The sequence below is a fragment of the Melozone crissalis genome, unplaced genomic scaffold (assembly GCF_028551555.1).
Source record: "Melozone crissalis strain CALT ecotype California unplaced genomic scaffold, PUWL_Pcris_2 ptg000018l_1, whole genome shotgun sequence".
NCBI lineage: Eukaryota > Metazoa > Chordata > Aves > Passeriformes > Passerellidae > Melozone > Melozone crissalis.
The window spans coordinates 29,757,726-29,777,697 of NW_026535796.1; the positions used below are offsets into that span (position 1 = coordinate 29,757,726).

At 38.3% G+C, this 19,972-nt stretch overlaps 1 protein-coding gene across 1 annotated transcript in view; it reads left to right on the plus strand.

The window, feature by feature from the left end:
* Positions 1-172: 172 nt before the first annotated feature.
* SCFD1 (sec1 family domain containing 1) overlaps positions 173-19,972 on the plus strand; it is a 49,839-nt gene continuing 30,039 nt past the window's right edge. The window contains exons 1-10 of the mRNA XM_054275406.1: positions 173-238; positions 5,315-5,385; positions 6,094-6,182; positions 7,163-7,253; positions 8,028-8,150; positions 9,243-9,330; positions 13,026-13,115; positions 14,305-14,360; positions 15,328-15,413; positions 17,136-17,235. Of these exons, the coding sequence (XP_054131381.1) occupies positions 208-238; positions 5,315-5,385; positions 6,094-6,182; positions 7,163-7,253; positions 8,028-8,150; positions 9,243-9,330; positions 13,026-13,115; positions 14,305-14,360; positions 15,328-15,413; positions 17,136-17,235 (825 nt within the window). The 5' untranslated portion in view covers positions 173-207. The remainder of the gene's footprint in view (positions 239-5,314; positions 5,386-6,093; positions 6,183-7,162; positions 7,254-8,027; positions 8,151-9,242; positions 9,331-13,025; positions 13,116-14,304; positions 14,361-15,327; positions 15,414-17,135; positions 17,236-19,972) is intronic.

Genomic DNA, 19,972 nt, shown 5'->3' on the forward strand with positions numbered 1-19,972 from the left:
AGAACCTACCAGCTACTCAGCAGAGCAGCGGTGCCCAGGGCCGTCCCCGGCCCTGCGCTCAGCCGGGCGCCGCACGGGCCTGTGTTTGCCGCCGTCAGCGGCCGCTCCTGCCAGGCCCGCCCCCGGCCCGGGGCTCGCCACGTGTCGCGGCGGCTGCGCAGGCGGCGGCGGGGCGGGGCGGCGCGGCCGGGCCGGCGGCGCGGGAAGATGGCGGCCGGGATCCGAGAGAAGCAGACAGGTGAGCGCCCGCCCGCGGTCCCGGCGCTCGGGCGGGGGAGCGGGGCCGGCCGCACGCCGCCGCCGCCGCGCTGCCTCGGTCCCCGCGGGGCGGGCTGCGGGCGCCGCCGCGGATTCGCGCCCTCTCACCCGGCTTGGGTCTCCCGGCAACGGGGTGGCGGCCCCTCTGCCGCCTTCTCCTCGCCTCCGGGGCGGCGGGCCTCCGGAGCCTCGGGCCGCAGGTCTCGCAGATGAACCCCGGCCACGCTTGGGCCCCAGGCCCCGGGGACGTGGCCGTCGGTGCCGCCGAGGTGTGGAAGGCGCTCCTGGGGCGGGACTTGGCCGGGCCCGGGCCGTCAGCGGTGCCTTCTCCCGCGGCCGTGGGAGCGAGCGCACCCTCCGTTTCGGTTTCTTTCTGCCCGTGGGAAAGACCGACGGGAAATAGCGTTTAATGGTGCAGAAATAAAGTTACTGTTGTCATGTTCTTGTTAAGACAATACGGGGGCATCCATGTCTGTACTGACCCTCGAGAAGTTGGGAATACGATAATAACAACTAAACTCGTTGTGCATGAGGATTTCTGTGAGTAAAGGGTTTGTTAGTTCAGTCCCTTCTTAGACATTGCTGGGAGTCCTTAATTGATTCTTCTCTGCCTTGATGCTGCTTTGTAAAGCCTTGGACATACTCCTAGAGCACAGGGGATGTCAGCTCCTTAGTCCTCTACTTCCCTTGTTTGCCAAAGTTGTAGTCAGTAGTTAAGCTGTAATCATGACACTCTCTCCTTGACAGCTGCAGTATCTTTGGTGGTATAGAGGATTCTGGATGCATTTGGTTAGCATGAAATATTTCAAATCATCTGCCTAAAAATCTCAGTCACAGTCTCTGTGGACATTAAATATTTTACTAGTATGCTTAATTTTTTGTACCAGTCTACTTTTTTGTAATCTCATTCCTCTGCCATCTATCATTGATAGTGCTATTTGATGTTCTTCTGAAGTCTTTGCTTATCTTCTCTTTGCTATCTTTCTAATAAAGTCTATTTTCTTTGAGCACGTATTCTGTTCAGCTTTATTCTTTTCTGTTCTGTTTCACTGTGTTCATAGGGTGGTCTGGGTTGAAAGGGACCTTGAAGATCATCTCATTCTAACTCCTTGTCTGCTATGGCCAGGAACACCTTTCACTAGATTACTTAAAGCCCCATCCAGGCTGGCCTTGAACAGTTCCAGATATGGAGTATCCATAGCCTCTGTACAAGCAATTCCAGAGCCTCATGACCCTCATAGGGAAGAATTTTCACTTTATATCTCATCTAAACCTACTGTCTCCATTTAAGGCCATTCCCCCTTGTCCTGTCACTACATGCTGTTGTGAAAGGTCCCTCTCCAGGATTCTTCTAACTCCATTTAGGTACTGGAAGGCACTATAAGTTCTCCCTGGAGCCTTCTCTTCTCCAGGCTGAGCAAACCCAACTCTCTGAGCCTTTCCTCATAGGAGAGGTACTCCAGCCCTCTGATCATCTTGTTATTCCTCCCTGGACTTAATCCAACAGGTTTGAGTTCTTCTTATGATGGGCCCGGCTGTGGGCACGGTACTCCAGGTGGGATCTCAGCAGAGGAAAACAGAGGGGCAGAATCCTCTCTCTCACCCTGCTGGCCACGCTGCTTTGGATGCAGCCCAGAGTACAGTTGGCTTTCTGGGCTGCAGGTGCACATTGCCAGGTCATGTCAGGTTTCTTATGCACCAACACCCCCAAGTCCTCTTCAAGGTTGCTCTAAATCCATTCTCTGCCCTGCCTGTATTTGTGCTGCAGGAGCTTGCATTTAGCCTTGCTGAACTTCCTGAAGTTTGCACGGGCTCACCTCTCGAGCCTGTCAAGGTGCCTCTGTATGGCCTCCCTTCTCTCCATCTTTTTGAGGAGGAATTTCTTCATGGAAAGGGTTAAACATTGGAATGAGCTGCCCATGGAGGTGGTAGTGCCACCATCCCTGGAGGTGTTCAGCTGGATATGGCACTTGGTGCTATGGTCTGGTTGACAAGGTGGTGATCAGTCAAGGGTTGGACTCTCTGATCCTGGAGGTCTTTTCCAGCCTGAATGATTCTGTGATTTTGTGACCGTACACAGCTTGATGTCATTGGCAAACTTGCTGCAGCTGCACTCAGTCCCACTGTTCATGCCACCAATTGTTGCTGGATTATTTCAGTCAGCCTTTACAACTGAATCCATGATGTCTTCTGTTAAGGAGGTCTTTTCCAAGGAGCTAGATTCAACAGCTAAAATGTACTCAGAAAAATGTTTCTTATCATTTAGTCATGGTCTTACCATGTATGTGCACCATCTGTTGTGACCTTTATCCTGGTTCATAACCAGGATTGGTTTCATAACAGAAGCATATCATTGTGCAAGCACAGTAAAAACCTGATCCTTGCCCCAGAGAACATTCACCATTAATGTAAATGAAATAAAATATGAATACGGAAAAGGAACTCGGGCACTTGCTGAATGTTGACATGATTTTCACAGCACGTTACCAGTTTGATTACTCTTTCTTGGCAGAGAGCTTATGCCAAGTTTTACTTTAGATGTTAAACTCTGCAATGCAGCTGCTTCAGTTCCAGTAGTACCAAAGCACATAACCATACAGCTTTATATAAAATTGCTCATATGGCTAAAGATGTCACCAGCAGTGAGGGGCCAGAGAACCCAGGAGCATCCTGTAATCAATTTTCAGAGCTGCTTCATTGTGTTTAAAAAAGAAAAGAAAAAAGTATGGAGCAAGTTGAAGGCTGGAGCCCATCAAGTCTCAGCGCTCAATGCTAGCTTGGATTTTCCCACACTTGTGTTTCATTTCTAGTAGAGTTGTTTGAAAGTGCCACGCACAGGAGGAAGCAGAGCGTCAGAAACACTGTCTGGCCTTGGAGAGATGATACTGGGAAAGCCAAAGTTCTACTGAGGTTGAGCTGTGCAGCATGTATCTCGAGAAAGGAGAAGTGCTTGTGCTGCAACATTAGTAGCAAAAATGTAATTAAGAAAAGAGGTTGGATCCTTGCTAAATGGAGCTGCTCATTTAATGGTGATAGACACAGATAGGGCTGAGGTAACCAGGGCTGCCTTTGCTTCAGTCTTCACCTACAAATGCTTCCAGGCCTTAGTGGCACTTTGGAGTCAATCACTGAGTGAATCATATTGGAAAATACTTCTCTTCACATGAGGGAAAATGCATGCATGAATTTATGTATGGTAAATCATACCTGACTGGCCTAATTGCCTTCAGTGATAAAATGACTGGGTTTGTAAGCAACAGGACAGGAGTATTTAATTTACCTTGACTTACCTTTTGACACCATGGTGTTAATATCCAAGTTAGAATGTCATGGACTAGATGGATGAACAACTAACTACATTAAAAAAACTGGTTGGATGGTCAGGCTCAGAGGGTTTGTAATTAATCAGACATAATTACCTAGAGGCTGGTAACAACTAGAGCACTGCATGAGTGTATTCTGTGACCCCTCCTGTTTAAAATGTCTATCAGTCACCTGGAGGGCATGTCAGTGTACTCTGATTAAAAGTGTGCAGGTGACAGCAAACTTGGGGAATCTCTTCTGCTTGAGGGCTGAGCTGCCGTTTGGAGGCACCTAGATGGGCAAGAGGAATGGGCCAGCAGAGATCTTATGAAATTTAACGATGACAAATTCCTGCCCTTCTAAAGGAAGAGCCCCTTGCACATACAGGCAACAGTGTGGGGGGTTGCCAGACTGGAGAGCAGCTCTGCAGAAAAGAGCTGCAGGGGGTTCCCAGTGGACCATCAGCTGGAGGGAGTCAGCAGGGTGGTCAGAGGCTCTGGTGAGGCTCTAGCACTAAGGCTTCTCCAGGTGGCTTCAGGGTGGACCTTACAGCAGCTCCCCAATCCCTATGGGCGCACTGGGAAGGAACCAGGCCCCTTTGTAGTGGTGTATGGCAGTAGGGTGAAGCACAACAGGCATAAATTGTGTAACATAAACAAGATGTTCAAACTGGATGTAAGGAAAAGCTTTTTCTCCACAAGGACAGTCAGTGCCACAGGTTGCACAATGTGGTTGTGGCATCTTCATCCGTGGAGAGCTGACTGCATAAAGCTCTGAGCAGCCTGGCCCAGCCTCAGAGCTGAGCCTCCTTAGGCAGGAGGTTGGACTGGAGGTCTTCCAAGGTCCTCTCCAGCCTGACATGTCTTATGATGCTGTAGATCCCAGGAACTGCACTATGTTCATTCAGCCAGAGTCAGAAGTCAATTCTTTCTACTACTCTCTATTTATGAGCTGAGTGGTATCCATCACTCTTAATTTCTGCAAGTTTTTCCTCTTTGCAAAACTCTGTGATGATTTTGTTAGGAGTTTTAAGAGAATCAGCACTATAGCACGAATAGTCTTTTGCTGCTGGTCAAAGATGGGAGAGCAGCACATACTGTGTTGTTTAATCAGATAAATGAGGAAAGATACATTACATAATAGATTTATATAAATTAGAGGTAGGTAGAACAATCTCCTTTGGTTTGTATGTGGAATGGAAAGTTAAAGTTCATTCGTCTTTCAGAGTTTTCCTGCTACAAACTAAGACTATTTTTGTATCTTAAACCAGCAGTTTCTTCATATGAGTTCTCAAAATCTTTCAAACTGTGTATTGATTTTAGTCAGGCATAAAGGTATTTTTTGTGTGGTGTGTACAGTGGTGTTCCTGTGGGGTAGGAAAAGCAGATCAGGGAATGAAGCAAACTAGTTCCCACTGGACAGAAAACACCTTCAAGAAGATCCTGGAATTAGTTTTAAGGCAAACCTTGTTAGAATATAGCCTGTATAACTAAGGAGAATAAATGTTTTAGAACTTGCTTCTTTGCCTTTTGCTTTGTCCTCTGGAGTCCATAAATTCTAGCAGATGTGAGCCACTTGTCAGTCAAAGCTGCATAAAAATAATGAAAATGTGACTTGTTGTATTTATATTTTGCAATGGTTTTCCTTTCAAATGGTTTTCCTTTCAAATGTATAATAAAATCCTGCTAAAGTCTTTAAGTCACTGTTTTTGAAGTGTAGAGAGAGTAAAGCATTCTTTGGCTTTATTTTCCAGTGGCTTTGAAACGTATGCTGAACTTCAATGTTCCTCCAGTTAAAAACAGCACAGGAGAACCAGTATGGAAGGTAAGAACTTTTGGAACTGGATCATGAGAATTCTGTGGTGTTCAGAGAAGTTCAGATTTGCAGATTTTAATTTAATCAAGTTCATCTTTCTTGTTATTAACTTGTACAAAATATTTTTTCCTGTGTTGTAAGTACACAGAATTGAGTATGAGAACTGCTGAAAAAATACCAGAGGCAGAAAGAAGCCCATACAAATGGAAGAATTATTGATAGCTTAAAGAATCTGAGCTCAGGATAGCTTTGTTACCTTTAAAATGTAACTTGTAGGTCATGAGGAGTTTTTGCTACTACAAAGCCTATATTTTGTCTCTTCATCCCTTGTCTTTTTTCACTAATTCCTATTTTCTCTTCTGATTTTCCTCTTGTTTTCTCCCAAATGCAGTCAGGAAAACTCTGCACATAAAATAACAAACTTCAAACAGCAAACTCTTGTTTGACAAAGCACTTTTAAGGAGGTGGAAGTGATAGTTCTTTTTCCCCCTTTATCACTGAGTTTCCCTTGGTTTTTCTTTCATATTTTATTTATTTGTAAGCACAAATGGAAGTCCATGACAAATTAATGATTTATTGTAAAGTGGTAGATGTTTAGATGTTGAAGCACTTTTGAAGTTAGGGTAGTAGTTCCCTAAACCTGGGTTCCTGTATCCACTGTATTCTACAGTATCCACTTTTTACATCACTTTATAAGATTATGTGTATCTGTTTCAGGTTCTCATTTATGACAGATTTGGCCAAGATATCATCTCACCTTTGCTGTCAGTGAAAGAGCTGAGGGATATGGGGATCACTTTGCATCTGTAAGTTCTTTTAAAAAATTGGGAATTCTTTTGTAAAAAGAGCATTATTTAATATTCCCCAAAATAATTAACAAATCAGTGAAAAATCATTGAGTAAATAACTGCTAGAATAAAAATTATAAACTTACTAGATTTGTTCCTAAAATCAGATGCCATTATGCAAAATCAAGAAATGGAGAGATCGTTGCAAACAATGTTCACTAGGATTTCTTGCTCAAAACAGGAGGCCCTTGTTCAAAAATAAAAATTATCCAGTAGGTATTCTTTTGGTATTTGTCTCTACAAATCCTTTTGCAATCATATATGTTACAATTGTATTGGCACAAACTGTTTCATGAGACTGTGTATGTTCTTTGCTTGTCTTTTTACACATAGATTTTACTTGTCTGCTGTCAAACATATGAAATCTTTAGGTATTATTTTAAGAGATTTATCATGTATTTTTCCCAGATTACATTTACCTTGTCCATTTTCATTCCTAGCATTCATGAAGAAACTTTGAACATAACTTGTATTTTTTTCCAAGTTTATTAACTTTTGCTAAGTGAAGGCTAGAAATGGAAACAGTTTAACCTGCTTACAGATCAGCAGAAACATGAGAAAAACATGTAAACACCTTGTCTTCAAGCAGGAAAGGCAAATTTAATAGAATTAAATATAGTGGTTTTTTACCACAGCAGCAGTTCACATGTGAACTTCATAGGTGCAGTAATTTAGCTTCCTCTGAATAGATAATATGTTTTTGAACATTTGTAAAGCCTTTTCTCAAGCTTTGAATAAATTTTGGACATATCTATTAATATTTTCAGCCAAAAAATACACAAATGTGATTTCTTTTCTTGCTAAAACTCTAGTTAAATATAGAAGGAAATTGTAGGAAATGTCATTTGTCTGTACAAATAAATAATTTCTTTAACTTTTTTAATTTTATACATATCAGAGAAAAAACACATTGGACATGTCTTTTTTCTTCCTATCAGGCTTTTACATTCAGATCGGGATGCTATTCCTGATGTTCCAGCTGTTTACTTTGTAATGCCAACAGAAGAAAATATTGACAGAATGTGCCAGGTAACTTGCATCTGTAATATTTCAAAAGAGCCTACACAACAAAGTGTGTGAAGTAATCCTGCACTCACCAGAATGTGACTGTAACTACTAGCACAGATTTGTCAGAAAAGTATTACCCAAAATCTTGTAATGCAAAACTTCAATTTCCCAGCAAGTTGAAAGGTAAACATGTCTCGTGTTTCAGAGGGACTTAGGGGAGTGAAAAGACAAAAGGCAGTGGGTACAAATATTCCATTTAACAATAGAAAAAGCTTTTTTAATGAGGTTGGCCAAACACTGGAACAGATTGCCTGCAGAGTTTGTGGAGTCTCCATCTTGGAAAGGTTCAAAACCTGACTGGGCACTATCATGAGCCACCTGCATCATTTGATACTGCTTTGAACGGGAAGATTGGATTAGGCTAACCTCAATTTTTCACATTTCTGGTAAGGAGATGGCTGGAAAGTTGACATCTTTGTCAAAGTAAGGAGAAGAGCAAAGGGTATTTTAGTCAGCAGTAAGGTGTGGAATAGTAATTGCTGCCCTTTAGCTTAAGTGTCATTTCCTGGTTTTTTGCAGTTCTGTGGTAGGTTGTTTATATCTGGATATGTAATCAAAACACCATGTTTTGATTCATATTCCTAAAAAGAGCTGTATGAGCAGAGAGCTAAGCACTTCTGAAGGTTTAGTTTGATTGTGGAAAACTGTAACATTACATAGTAACAGTATGATTTCTTCTTTTAATTAGTCAGGAATGTATTAGTACTTATTCAGGAAAATTTTCCTTTCTTTTAGGATCTTCGAAACCAGCTTTATGAGTCTTACTATTTAAACTTCATTTCTGCCATTTCAAGAAGTAAACTGGAAGATATTGCAAATGCTGCTATAGGTGCTAATGCAGTAACTCAAGTGGCTAAAGTAAGAAAGTCCCCCAGACCCTAATATTAGCACCATTAAAGGTATAAGACTGCATTCTCATTTTCAGGCATACTGGGGAAAAAAGAAGAACCTACAGCCATCCCAGTAATGCAGCTTAGTACCATACTTCAGCTGTCAAAAGTCAAAGTGTTGTAAGACTTTTGGGCTAAATGAAAGGAGGGGAAATACAGTGATTTCAGAGGATTCTTGATCACATCAGCTGAATGAGTGCTTTCAGTGTATATATGTTTCTGTATTATTTCCAAAATAAACAAAAAGAGCAGTAGAAGTGCAGTTCTCATTTGAAATAATACTTCATATGTACACTTTTACTGAGTACTCTCCTGTACCTTTATGATTTAAAGGCATGTGTTAGAGATTTACTTTTATTTTTGTGAATGGCTGCACTAAAACCTTTAAATTACCAAGTAATACACTTTAAATTACCAAGTAATACACTTAAATACATTCACCATTTTTCACTCCAGCTGGTACTACTGGCATGAGAGAAAGAAAACATTGTGAAATAAAATGAACAGTACTAGTAGTGTTTAAGTCTTAGGTCCTCAGCAGCAGAAAGTTAGTATAGCACTGTAAACTAACTTTCTTAAATCTGTTTTTCAGCTGTGATGTCTCATTAATAGTTTATGCTATAGAGGAGTTTCATTTTTTTCCTGAATGCACGTGGTGTTACAGAAAAGTTAAAATCCATGAGCTGTAATGTCTTATTGTTCAGATATTGCCCTCTTTCTTCTCTCCTGCCTGAGAGCTCAGTGCTGATTATGTTGTAGTCCTTTATATTCATAAAAAGTGAACCTATAATATTAAAATGTCCTCCACATGTGTTTTTTTCAGTGATACTTGGCTGCTGAAACTTTGTGCACAGAAACAGTTGAAGTTGACAGTTCTGGCACTTTACAGTTCTCTAATATTTTGGGTTAATCACTCAACCCTTACACAGGCTTTTTAATTCATAAATTATATCTTGCTTTTTTTTTTAATAGATACTTCTGTAAAATGTAGCAGTAAATCGCATACAGGTTTTTTATGCTTCACTCTGGATTATTCTGACCATTATTCCTTGCTTTCTAGGTGTTTGATCAATATCTTAATTTTATTACTTTAGAAGATGATATGTTTGTATTGTGTAACCAAAACAAAGAACTTGTTTCATACCGTGGTAAGTAGAATTTATATAAAATTATACAGGAATGTCTGAAGTTTTACTTTTGAAGTTGTAGCTAATAACCAGCAATTACCTTATTTTGCTTTGATCTGCTCAGAATTCAGGATAATCTCTTAGATATGTAAAATCATGAAAGAAGCAGTTCTTAGATATTCATTGCAGCATCTTTTTTTACATGGTAATTGTAATACTGAAAAATAAATACAAAGTGAAACTGTGGTATAGACATTTATGGATAATAACACTTTTTATGCAACAAATAACATTGGAAAAATTACATATTGTTTCCACATTGGGATAGTCACTGTGGGTGGGAAAGGGCATTCTAGACAATAAGCAATACTAATTTGCTTCTGCCAGCATGTGAGCCAGGCATGTCAGCTTCTTCATAAAGTTTCAGAGTTGCAAATGAAGTCAGCCTCCTGGAACTCTTTTTATTTTTTCTCAAAACTTCTGTTCAACTTGGTTTGGGACCTAGCAGGAAGAGCAAGTGGCTTTAGATCAGTTACTTTGGTGCTGTGGCAGCTCAAGTCAACATACATACTAGCTGTCATAATTGTCCACATGATTTTCCTTCCTCCATTGTGCTGATTTTATGTACTCCTCTAACCCATTCAGTGTGCTAAATGTTCTCTGTACATTTAGCATTTACACTCCACCACTCCTGCCCCCTACTCTGGGGGCAGATGTAACTCACAGATGATCTACTTATAGATATTAACAGGCTATGTTGTGTGGCTGCTTCTGCTGTAGTTTTACTCTTCCTTTCTTTTTACGTCAGAACCAGTAATTTCAGAGCTGCAGGGTGTGTTTAATTGACTCATTCCTTCAAAAATACCAACTCATTTGTGTGATGTACAAATGCAGTTAAAGGGAAGAAGCAGGAGTGTAGATAATCCTATTTTTGCAGCAGCTCCTCATTGCTTTAGTGTAGTTACAAAGTCACACAGCTAATTCCTGGTGCATCAAATATTCCTTAGTGACCAGATAGAGATGAGAAGTCTCTGTGTGTCTGATATTTAGCTGTGAGATTTTTCTGCTTTCTTGCCCAATATCTGAAGTCAGTACCTTTTCTTTAAAACTGGATCCATAATAACTGAGATGTGTGTCACACACTGGGTGTCTCACACTGGGGATTGATTCCACTGGCAGAATGAAGGGCATTTTTGTTTGAAAAGCAGATGTAATTTTTTTCACTAAAACCTGATGTTGAAAGTTTTAATACTAATTATTTTGTGATGTGTTCCTGTGTATATAATTAATTGACTGTCATAAGATTCCTTATGCTAACAAGGAATTTGAATTAAGATGACTGAAAATGTTTTACACCCATCAGTTTCTATCTGGTTTGTTTTCCTGTCTTGGGCTGCTGAAATTTGCCAGCATGTTTAAACCAATGTAGAAGTGGGCTGTTTCCAAAAGCTCAGGAACAGAAATCTGATCCCCCACAGAGAGTGATGAGTTTTCCATTAGAGCTTGGTAGCTGATCTGTCTCATTGTGTGTGTTCTAGATCTGACACAGACAGGCAGTAGGAGTGCAGAGGTGAGGAAGAGGTGGGCGTTTTTGCCTGGGGAGAGTATCCCTAGCAGGGGACTGCCAGTTTATAATCTGCAAAAGTCAGTGTAATCTGAGGGTACTTAAAGATGGCTGCTGTTCTTGCAGCAGCGCTTCTGTGTGTGACCACAGAGGTATCTGGATGGGTGAGCTAAAATCAAATATCACAAAACAGGTTAATTTTCAGTTTCCTGATTCCTTGGCTGTGTGGCTGCTTTTACAAAGAGGTAATGTCAGGACAAATAAGCAATATAAAATCCTTCAATTATGTGAAAGACTTTCCTACACAAAAGGGACACAATGCATTCTTTCTGTTTAGTAATGAACAGGAAGTGATGAATTTAAATGCAACAAGAATGTTTCTGATCAGATGTTGGGAGCACTTTCTAACTTTAAAAATAATGAAATATTAGATTACCTGTAAATATGGTATTTTTGTGACTGGGAAGCTCTTTGAATAGGTTTAGATGCAGAAATTACATGGGTTTAACTCATCTTTGAAAAGGAGGACCAGCTAGTTAATCCCTCAGGCTCCCTCTGATTCTGTTTTCCTACAACAGTGTGTTAGGAAGAGTAAATGAGTAGTAGTGGTATAAAGTTGGTATTTGAGATGTCCTGTTTCATGCTATTTGAGTGCTTCTTTACCATTCTTTACAATTTGGTTGAATTTTGTAATACAACAGGAAAATGTAGGACACCTATGCTTACTTTTCTGTAATAGATGCGTTCTCCATAAGCTAGTTAGAGTGGAGAGAGAAAACCTTACAGAAAACATGGCAGAACATTTTACCAAAAGATTCTTAATGAAGTTTCTCAAGGGTTGATCTAATATAATTAAGTATCTGTGTTGGTTGCTATGGTACAAGAAAAGGAATGTGCTGATAAAAAGTTCATGGTAGACAAAATTAGAAGGCACTGACAGTGTGCAGATTACTGAACACCAGAAATGAGTACTTTAAACATATTAACAGGATGGGAAATAAATTTTAAAATTGGAAAAGTTAAGAGAGTAAAAATGAGGTTTTTTTCCTCCCTCTAAAGTGGGAGACCATTAGTTGGAGATAACTGCAGAATGATAGCCCCAGTCAATTTCTTCAAAGCTTTGTCATTATAGAAAAATACAGATATTGGGAATGGTCTGCTTTTCTTGGTGCTGACATATCAGAAACTTGAAACTTCTATTGCTGGTGTCAGCCTAGTCAGAACCTTATCTTACTAAGGGTAGTTGCTAAAATATAATCCATGTCTCTAAAGTTCTTACAGGAGAAAAGCTGGGGGGAAAAAGCATCTTTAAAGTTATAGAATGGTTGTGGCTGTCCATGCATAAATTTAGGATGGAAGGCTTATTAATATTTAGAGCTTTGAAATTCAGTTTTGAAGAAAGAGGATAAGACAGGTAATTATATGAGAAATTTTTAAAGGTAATGTAAAACAAACAAGGATAGGATTTATGGCATGAATCCTAGCTAGTGCTTGACTTGAGATCTGTGATAAGATTTGGTTTGATGTTTCCTGTTGGCTATTTTATTCTTGTCAGGGTTAGTTACTTAAGAGAAATGTTGCTGCAATTTCTTCTGTTTGACCTAAATGTGGGAAGGAAATCTCTCTTATCTGTCAAGTACAATGTTTTATAACTTGGGAATTACCCCTAATTTAGAGACTGATGATGAATTTAGGAGAAAAAAAAGGAATCCCCATACAAGAGGTGGGATTTAGAAATTTTAAATATAGATAACTGCATTCTATAATTATTTTATACAGGTAGTTCTTGGGGATTTTCTTCCTGAAAGTGTTAGCCAAGTGGATGGCCATTTCTCTTGTGTACCATTTCTTAGTAGATTTTTGTTTATGCAATAATAACAATCCAAAAGATATGTGTGCAGTGAGAGAGACTCAGAAATTATTGTATACTGTTTGACCTTCTACAGTAACCAATAATTTTGCCATTTTTTTCTCAGAAAAAAAAGGGAGTGGAAACTAACAGGTGTGGTGAGAGGGGCATTTCAGGATGTAATCTCTTCTGCAACAAAAGCTGTTGACTACTAACAGCCATCAGATAAGAAGATGATTGCCCTCTCACTATTAAAATGGCATAAACTTATTTAACTCTGTTCTCTTTTCCACACTCTTTTAGCCATTAACCGACCAGATATAACAGACACAGAAATGGAAACTATAATGGACACTATTGTTGATAGTCTCTTCTGTTTTTTTGTTACACTTGGTAAGTTTCCAAATTCTAGCATATTTTCCCTATTCAGTGAGATAATTAGAAGTCTAGTGATTTCATATAGAAAATTAAAAGCAGAATTAGATCTATGAACAAAATCTCAATAATTCACAGGGTGGGATAATGATCTTGCTCAAATATCACTGCTTTCTATCACTCAAATATCTTGCTTTATGTCACTGCAAAGTACAATAAAGGTTGGCCTTCATGGGAGTTGAGTCTTAGTCTTCAGTACCAATGGGAGGAGAATACTGAAATGCAAAGGTTTGGATGCTAGGTTCTAACAGAATTCTAGTTTGCAATGAAGATAATAATGTTTTGAGTTTGGATTTGTCATTCTCCAAGAAAAAAACAATCCCCTAAACACCACAGAGTTAGAAGAAAAAAATTCCTCACACAAACCCTGCAAAGATCTAACTGACATAACTTCCTAAAGGAATAGGAAGATAAATTTACTTTTTTTATTGTGAGTTTCCTTGACGCTTAGCTGATACATTTTTCATAGTGATGACATTTAACTTAAGTTGTAACTGAAATTGGTCCATCTGAGATAGCTTTCCTACAAGGGGAGCTGGGGATTGCCATGGGGCAGTCTCTTCAAGAGAGATTCCCCTGGACCTATTCAGATCTTTCAAGTGTTAGTGTGATACAAATTAATGTCTTTTCCTCAGTCACTTAAAATCTGTGGGTTTGGAATTTTCATATTTGTATAGATAAGTGAGACACTGTAGCTAAATGTTTTGAAACCTGAAAGCCAATGGAAAATGTGCTTTTGAAAATAGCATTACCATAGATAGATAGTCCTGAACATAGCAGTGAGTAGTAATGGATACATTGTGGTGGTATAATACTTATTATTGTGTTCAAGGGACTTCTAATCTTTTGAAAATAACTTCTAATGCATCTGCATGAGATAGTTTGTCCCCTCCAACAGTGGATGAGCTTTTTTTCTAATATAGACTCTATTTCTCGTAAATTGTTATATGGGGTATTCACTTCTGTAAAACTTTATTTAATATTTCTGTATAGTATTTTTCATTTCATAGATAAAGACTGCAAGAGAAAAGTTTAATGTAAGTTTGTATTTAATCTCAGAATGTTAGTTGAAGTTGTTTATAAAAAGTAATGTAATACAGAATCTGAAAATGGCAATGCATGTAGAAGTCAATGTATCTTTTATTAGGCGCTATACCTATAATCAGATGCTCAAGAGGAACTGCAGCTGAAATGGTGGCAGTGGTAAGAACTGTTTTTCTAAACACCTATCATTGCTTTACAACTTTCCAAACATCACTTTCACTTTTCTCAGTACTAGACAGAGATCTAGTGTCACTGTATCCTTCTCCTTATGAAAGAAAAAAACTGGAAAAGAGATACATTCACTTTCCTTTCTGATTTCAGTTCCACAGAACTTCTGTAGAAACTGTAATGTTAGGGAATCAGATAATGGGAAACTTAAATATAAATAATTATTACTAATCTAGAGTTTATCAAGATTTTCTAATATGCGTTATAATTAAGCTGTATCTACAACTTAAAAAGTGGCTGTTGGACCTGTGTTCCTCTGTGTGTATCAGTAAGAAATGTTGATCTGTCTTACTGGGAAACCCTGCAAGTACAAGACATTTTTAGTATAGCAAATTAAACTGACATTGAACTTGATCATCAAATAGGAATGGAATGACCAAACTAAATCACAATTAACAACCTCTACAGAACTGTCTTCATTAGGAGTCACTGGGGTTAATTTCTTCCATCTTCTTCGCATTTTCTTTGTCAGTGAAAGGGTAATACTGATTAAAGCATTGAGCGTGCATGCACTCATATTGAGGATAATCTCACTTTTATGAAACAATTGTATGGTAGTGTCTGCCAGCCCAGTTTGCTTCTTCTACTGTGGTTCCCTCTTGATGCTTCCTACTGGTATTTTTTACTTGCATGTTTAGGGAATGGGTGCTAATTGGAATGAGATTAGTAGACATAAAGGAAACATCTTCAGTGTAGTCCTGGACATAGATAGAAATGCTGGAGGGACAAAATTGATGTAAGATTTCTTTATTTCCCATGTACACTGGACCTAGTCTTCCTGCATTTAAGACATTTATAAGCTACAAAAACAGCACAATACATCTTTTAATGTCGATCATGTAAAGAGGTTAGGAAACCATTGGTTTGTTAAAAGTGGCTTTGTTTTTTCCATCCTCAGAAACTGGATAAGAAGCTCAGAGAGAATCTAAGAGATGCCAGAAACAGTCTTTTTACAGGTGATACACTTGGAGCTGGCCAATTCAGGTATTGTGTTAGTCATTTTATTTTTCATATTTCAGTTGTCTGGGTAAATCACCACTGTACTGAAAACTGTAATTACAAGAATTTAGTTCAAATTCTATATTAATAGAATTTACATACTTCAAGGGAGTTTTCCAATCCCACAGCATAACCCATTTAAAAACTTCTAAAACTATTAAGAATATGGCCCTAGCACAGTAAGTCAGTTATGTTATGAAACAGTTAATTTTGTTCAGCCTCTAAACCCAGCAGGAGCCAAACTTCTGTAAATACACTCTGTTTACAGGGCTATGAAATGCAGTTGGATGTCTGAACATAGCTCTGAAGTCCTCAAAAAGAGAGACAGACCCATCTTCTTGCTTGTGAACACTACTACCAGTTTAGTTATATCAAAAGCAAGTGTTTCCCAGCTGATCCCTGTCTTGATCAGAGAACACTGCTTGAGGACTACCACCTGGATAATTAAGGTCTGTTAAGCCATGACCATTTGAGTCCTTTGTGGATGCTTGTAAGCATCTGATAATGTGTTCTCAGTAGCATCCCTGTACACTGTTGCCTCCAGACAGGTGAAAACTCCACAGGTTGCCTTAGGAAGGTGTGTTATGAGAGCCTCTACTGTTCATGAAAAGGAGGAGAGGTATTGGCAAGACCATAGCTGAAGGAAACTTACAGTCTGCTAACTGAGTATAAAACAGTCATCATACTTTTATCTCAAATTAAAATCAAGGCTTGGATAAAAGGCACAAAAACATCAACATTGGCAAAAGGAATGAGCTTGAAAGGAGAGAGAATAGTTGTGAAATACCAGTTTCTTAATTTTCATGGGAACTGCATTGTAAGCACTGCTTTTCCTTCAGAGGCATGGCTTTTGTTCCTGATAGTGTAGCATCATTGCCCTCAAAATTAAAATGCAAGGTAAAGCAAACACAGGAAACTTTAACCAGTTGAATGGCTTCAGATCTTTACTTTAGTTTTTCAGAATCAGCTAAGGCTTTTGAGATTATACATTTAAGTGAATATACTTACTGCAAGGAAATCCAGAGCATGGAATTTAAATGCTTTTTCTCTGTTCAGATGCACTTCAACTGCATGTTGTAGGTATTATGTGCTTAAGAGAAATGCTTATTATAATGTTCTGTCAGCTCACAGTCTTCCTGTCTTCACTATAAGCTTTTCATGTAGCCATAGCCCAAGACCTTTAGGCATGACTGCATTTTTTACAATTTTTACAAAATTGGGTATTGATGGAATTACCACAGTGCAGCTGAGAAGTTCATTATTTATTTTTGTATGGACTTTATATACAAGCAAAGAGCAAAATGAAATTAGAAACCCTTGGAAGTGAGATTCTATATTTGAGGATCATAATGGGGATTAAGGTCAAATAGTACCCACTGAAACAGTTTTTTGGAGCTCAAACATATATCCACACAAAGATGTGTTAGTTAATACCTAAAAAGTCAGTGTTTCAACTTCTGCTCAATATTTTTATATTGGTAATTTCACTAAGTATAAAATAATCTCTTTATCATTACTAAGATTTGATTAATGGAATTTATCATAGTGATCAGCCCCAGTTATTTTTGGGAAGGCTGGAGGAGCTCAGCAGTAGGCAGTTTTGCTTTTATCTTGACATAGATATGTAAGTGGCTGATATCACTCAGGATGTTAGTGGGGTGCTTTAACCATGTTTAAAGAAGTACTAACACAGTGTCATCTTTTCAGCTTCCAAAGGCCCTTATTAGTCCTTGTTGACAGAAACATAGATTTAGCAACTCCTCTACATCATACTTGGACATACCAAGCTTTAGTGCATGATGTTCTGGTAAGGATAAATCTGATTTTGTTACCAAAACTATTTTTTCGCTCAGTTTGTTGTTAAAACTTATTATCAGATTCTCTCTTAATCCAAAATCTGTTTTGTCTGTTTTATTGTTTTAATAAAGAACAACTTGGAAGATTTTCTCTGGAAGGTTTATTTAGCAATAATTTCTCAAATATTTTAAAAGTTGAAATCTTGGTATCATCAGAAGATCGCTAATTCAGCAATCCCAGCTTTTTTTTCAGTAGCTCATGATCTGTAGGTTATGTGATATCCAGACTCCATTAAGTGCAATTCAGTTTTGAAAAAGAAATGCTTTTTATGTGTTTTTAAACCAGTTTTGGTTTTAGCTTGAACTTCTAAAAATACTTTTTCCTGTTTTTCTCCACAAGGTGGTGTAGGTGTTCAGTGCAGAGTGGTGTACAGTCCTACTGAAAGGAATCTAAAACAGATTTTTTAAAATTTTTTTTAATTTAGATAACCTTAAGCTGCCTTTATTTCCTCAAGTTTATTTTATAAAACCAGTAGTAGAAATGTACTTGAATGATAGCTCATTCTGTTTACCTGAGATTTGTGCATTTTGTGTATAGGTGTGGAGTAAATAATTTTAAAAAAAAGAGTAAGAGTAATTAGTATCTGAAGCTTTTTTATGTGCTGACAGTTACTGTGAAAATAATTTCAATATCTGTCTTTCAGAATTATTTTAGATTTATTATTGAGACTGTTACAGGCATACATGAAATATGCACATATTTGTTGATATACAAAGTTGATGGTGAACTGTATAGTCATCCATAGTGTCCAGAAACTTGTGTTGCTATGATGAAAATATTTCAGCACTAATATAATGTTTTAGGGCACTTGTAAATTTTCTTTTATGTTATTAATTCATTATCACAAATCCTGTCCTATTAAAATTAAGAGTGCTTTCTGCAAATAACAATTTTGCCCTAGTTTCTTTAGGAAAGGGGTATCTGAAAAAACCACAGTTTGCACCAGGTTTTCTCCAGTAAGTGTTGAACTGGCTAGAGACTTGCAGATAGAAGTAGTGAATTTCTACAAGTTTCTTTTTAAATTAGTGTTGGGTGCTCTCAAGCATGAGTTGGGATAGGACTTGAGTTCATCAAGATGCAGTGATCAAAGATGTACTGGAAGCTGAGGACAGCTACTGCTACAAATCTGGTGGGGTATTGGAGTAACCCTGGAAGACTTACTCAGTGATATTGGATCTCTACTGCATCAGTAGAGTTCTGTAGTTTCTCTGGACTAACCTGTTAAATGTTGTATCTTAAAAGTGCACAGATTAGGGATTTTTTTCTTGAAATTGTAACCAAGGGGTCTGTGGTTCCATGACAAGGGCAAAAGTTTTATTTCAAAACTAGTCAAGTTACCTTGAAGGCAAGCTTGCCAAACTCTTCCCATACTGAGCATAATATTCCATGAAATAACTGCAGTAGTCTTCTAAGATGCCATAAATTGTAACCATGAAATTGTTACCAAGATGTTGATTATGTAAACTGTGCTTTCAAACAGAGTGGGTTTTGTTTAAGGTCTCAGTTACAATAGTCCAGGAATGCTGTGCAGTGTTGAACTACCCAGGCACGAAGTTGAGTGCTGCATCCATTGAGATCATAACCATCCTGTTTCTACACAGAAACATGCTTACATGAAGGGATTTATATTTATGAATAAAAATCCTTTCATCAATGGATACAGAAAAATAGTTAGAGGCATGGAGGCATGGTTAGAAAGCCTTATAAGGGCAAAATTGGGGGTTGAAAAGAAGAACACTAATCAATAAGAATTATTTTAGGAAAACTTGTAAATGCCAAAACTAACTTGAAAACGCAGGTCACTGATGAGTTAAAATGATCCAAAATATATATCTCCATTAAAAATTGTAGCTAAATATAATTTGGCTATAATTGTAAAATTATAAAATTAATGTTTTTCTCTTCAAGTTTTTATCAAATATGTGTCCTTGAAATGTACTATTTTTTGCTGAAACATAAAACACCTCTTGTAAGATGAGGTTTGTGCTCATCAACTCTATGTGTTTCCTTTGAGTAGCTACTTGGTTCTGTTTCTATTCTGGGATGGATCATTTGAAGTATTTTAAGTCCCTGCCAGGGTTTAACTAGAAACATTTTAAAACTTTATTTGACAGTTTCACTCACAGTGATCCATTTCTGTATACTTTAAAATGAAACTAATAAAGTGATGTTTTATTTCTGGAAAAAATACCTATTCTAAAAGGTTCATAACAGATTCTGTGTAGTTGAAGATTTCACTCTATCATTATTTCTCAAGTAAAGAGCACCTTTGAAGTTTTAAGTGTCCTTGAAAAGAGCTAGGACAAAGTCAGCAAGTGGAATACTTGTTAATACTCTTTGTTGAAAACCAGAGAGAATAGGTAAGCTTCAGGGCAGTCTTTGGCAGTGGGGCAAAGAACCAGAAGACCCACAGGGAGCAGTTGGTGATGTGAGCAGAATTGTGTCCTCTAGCCAAGCAGTGTAGTTACTATGTTCATGCATCTCTGAAAGAAGAAAAACTATATGGAAAAATAGCAGCTTTGTTGCAAAGTTTTGCTTTGTCATGCATTCACTATTTTACTAGTGCTCAAAAAATTAGGGAAAGAGCTGTGAAGGTGTGGCTAAGTAGTCCTCTTAGTGAGTAATCCTGTTGCTGATGTCATCGGCTTCTTGGCAGCTTTGATACATATGTTGTAGCTATGTAAGTG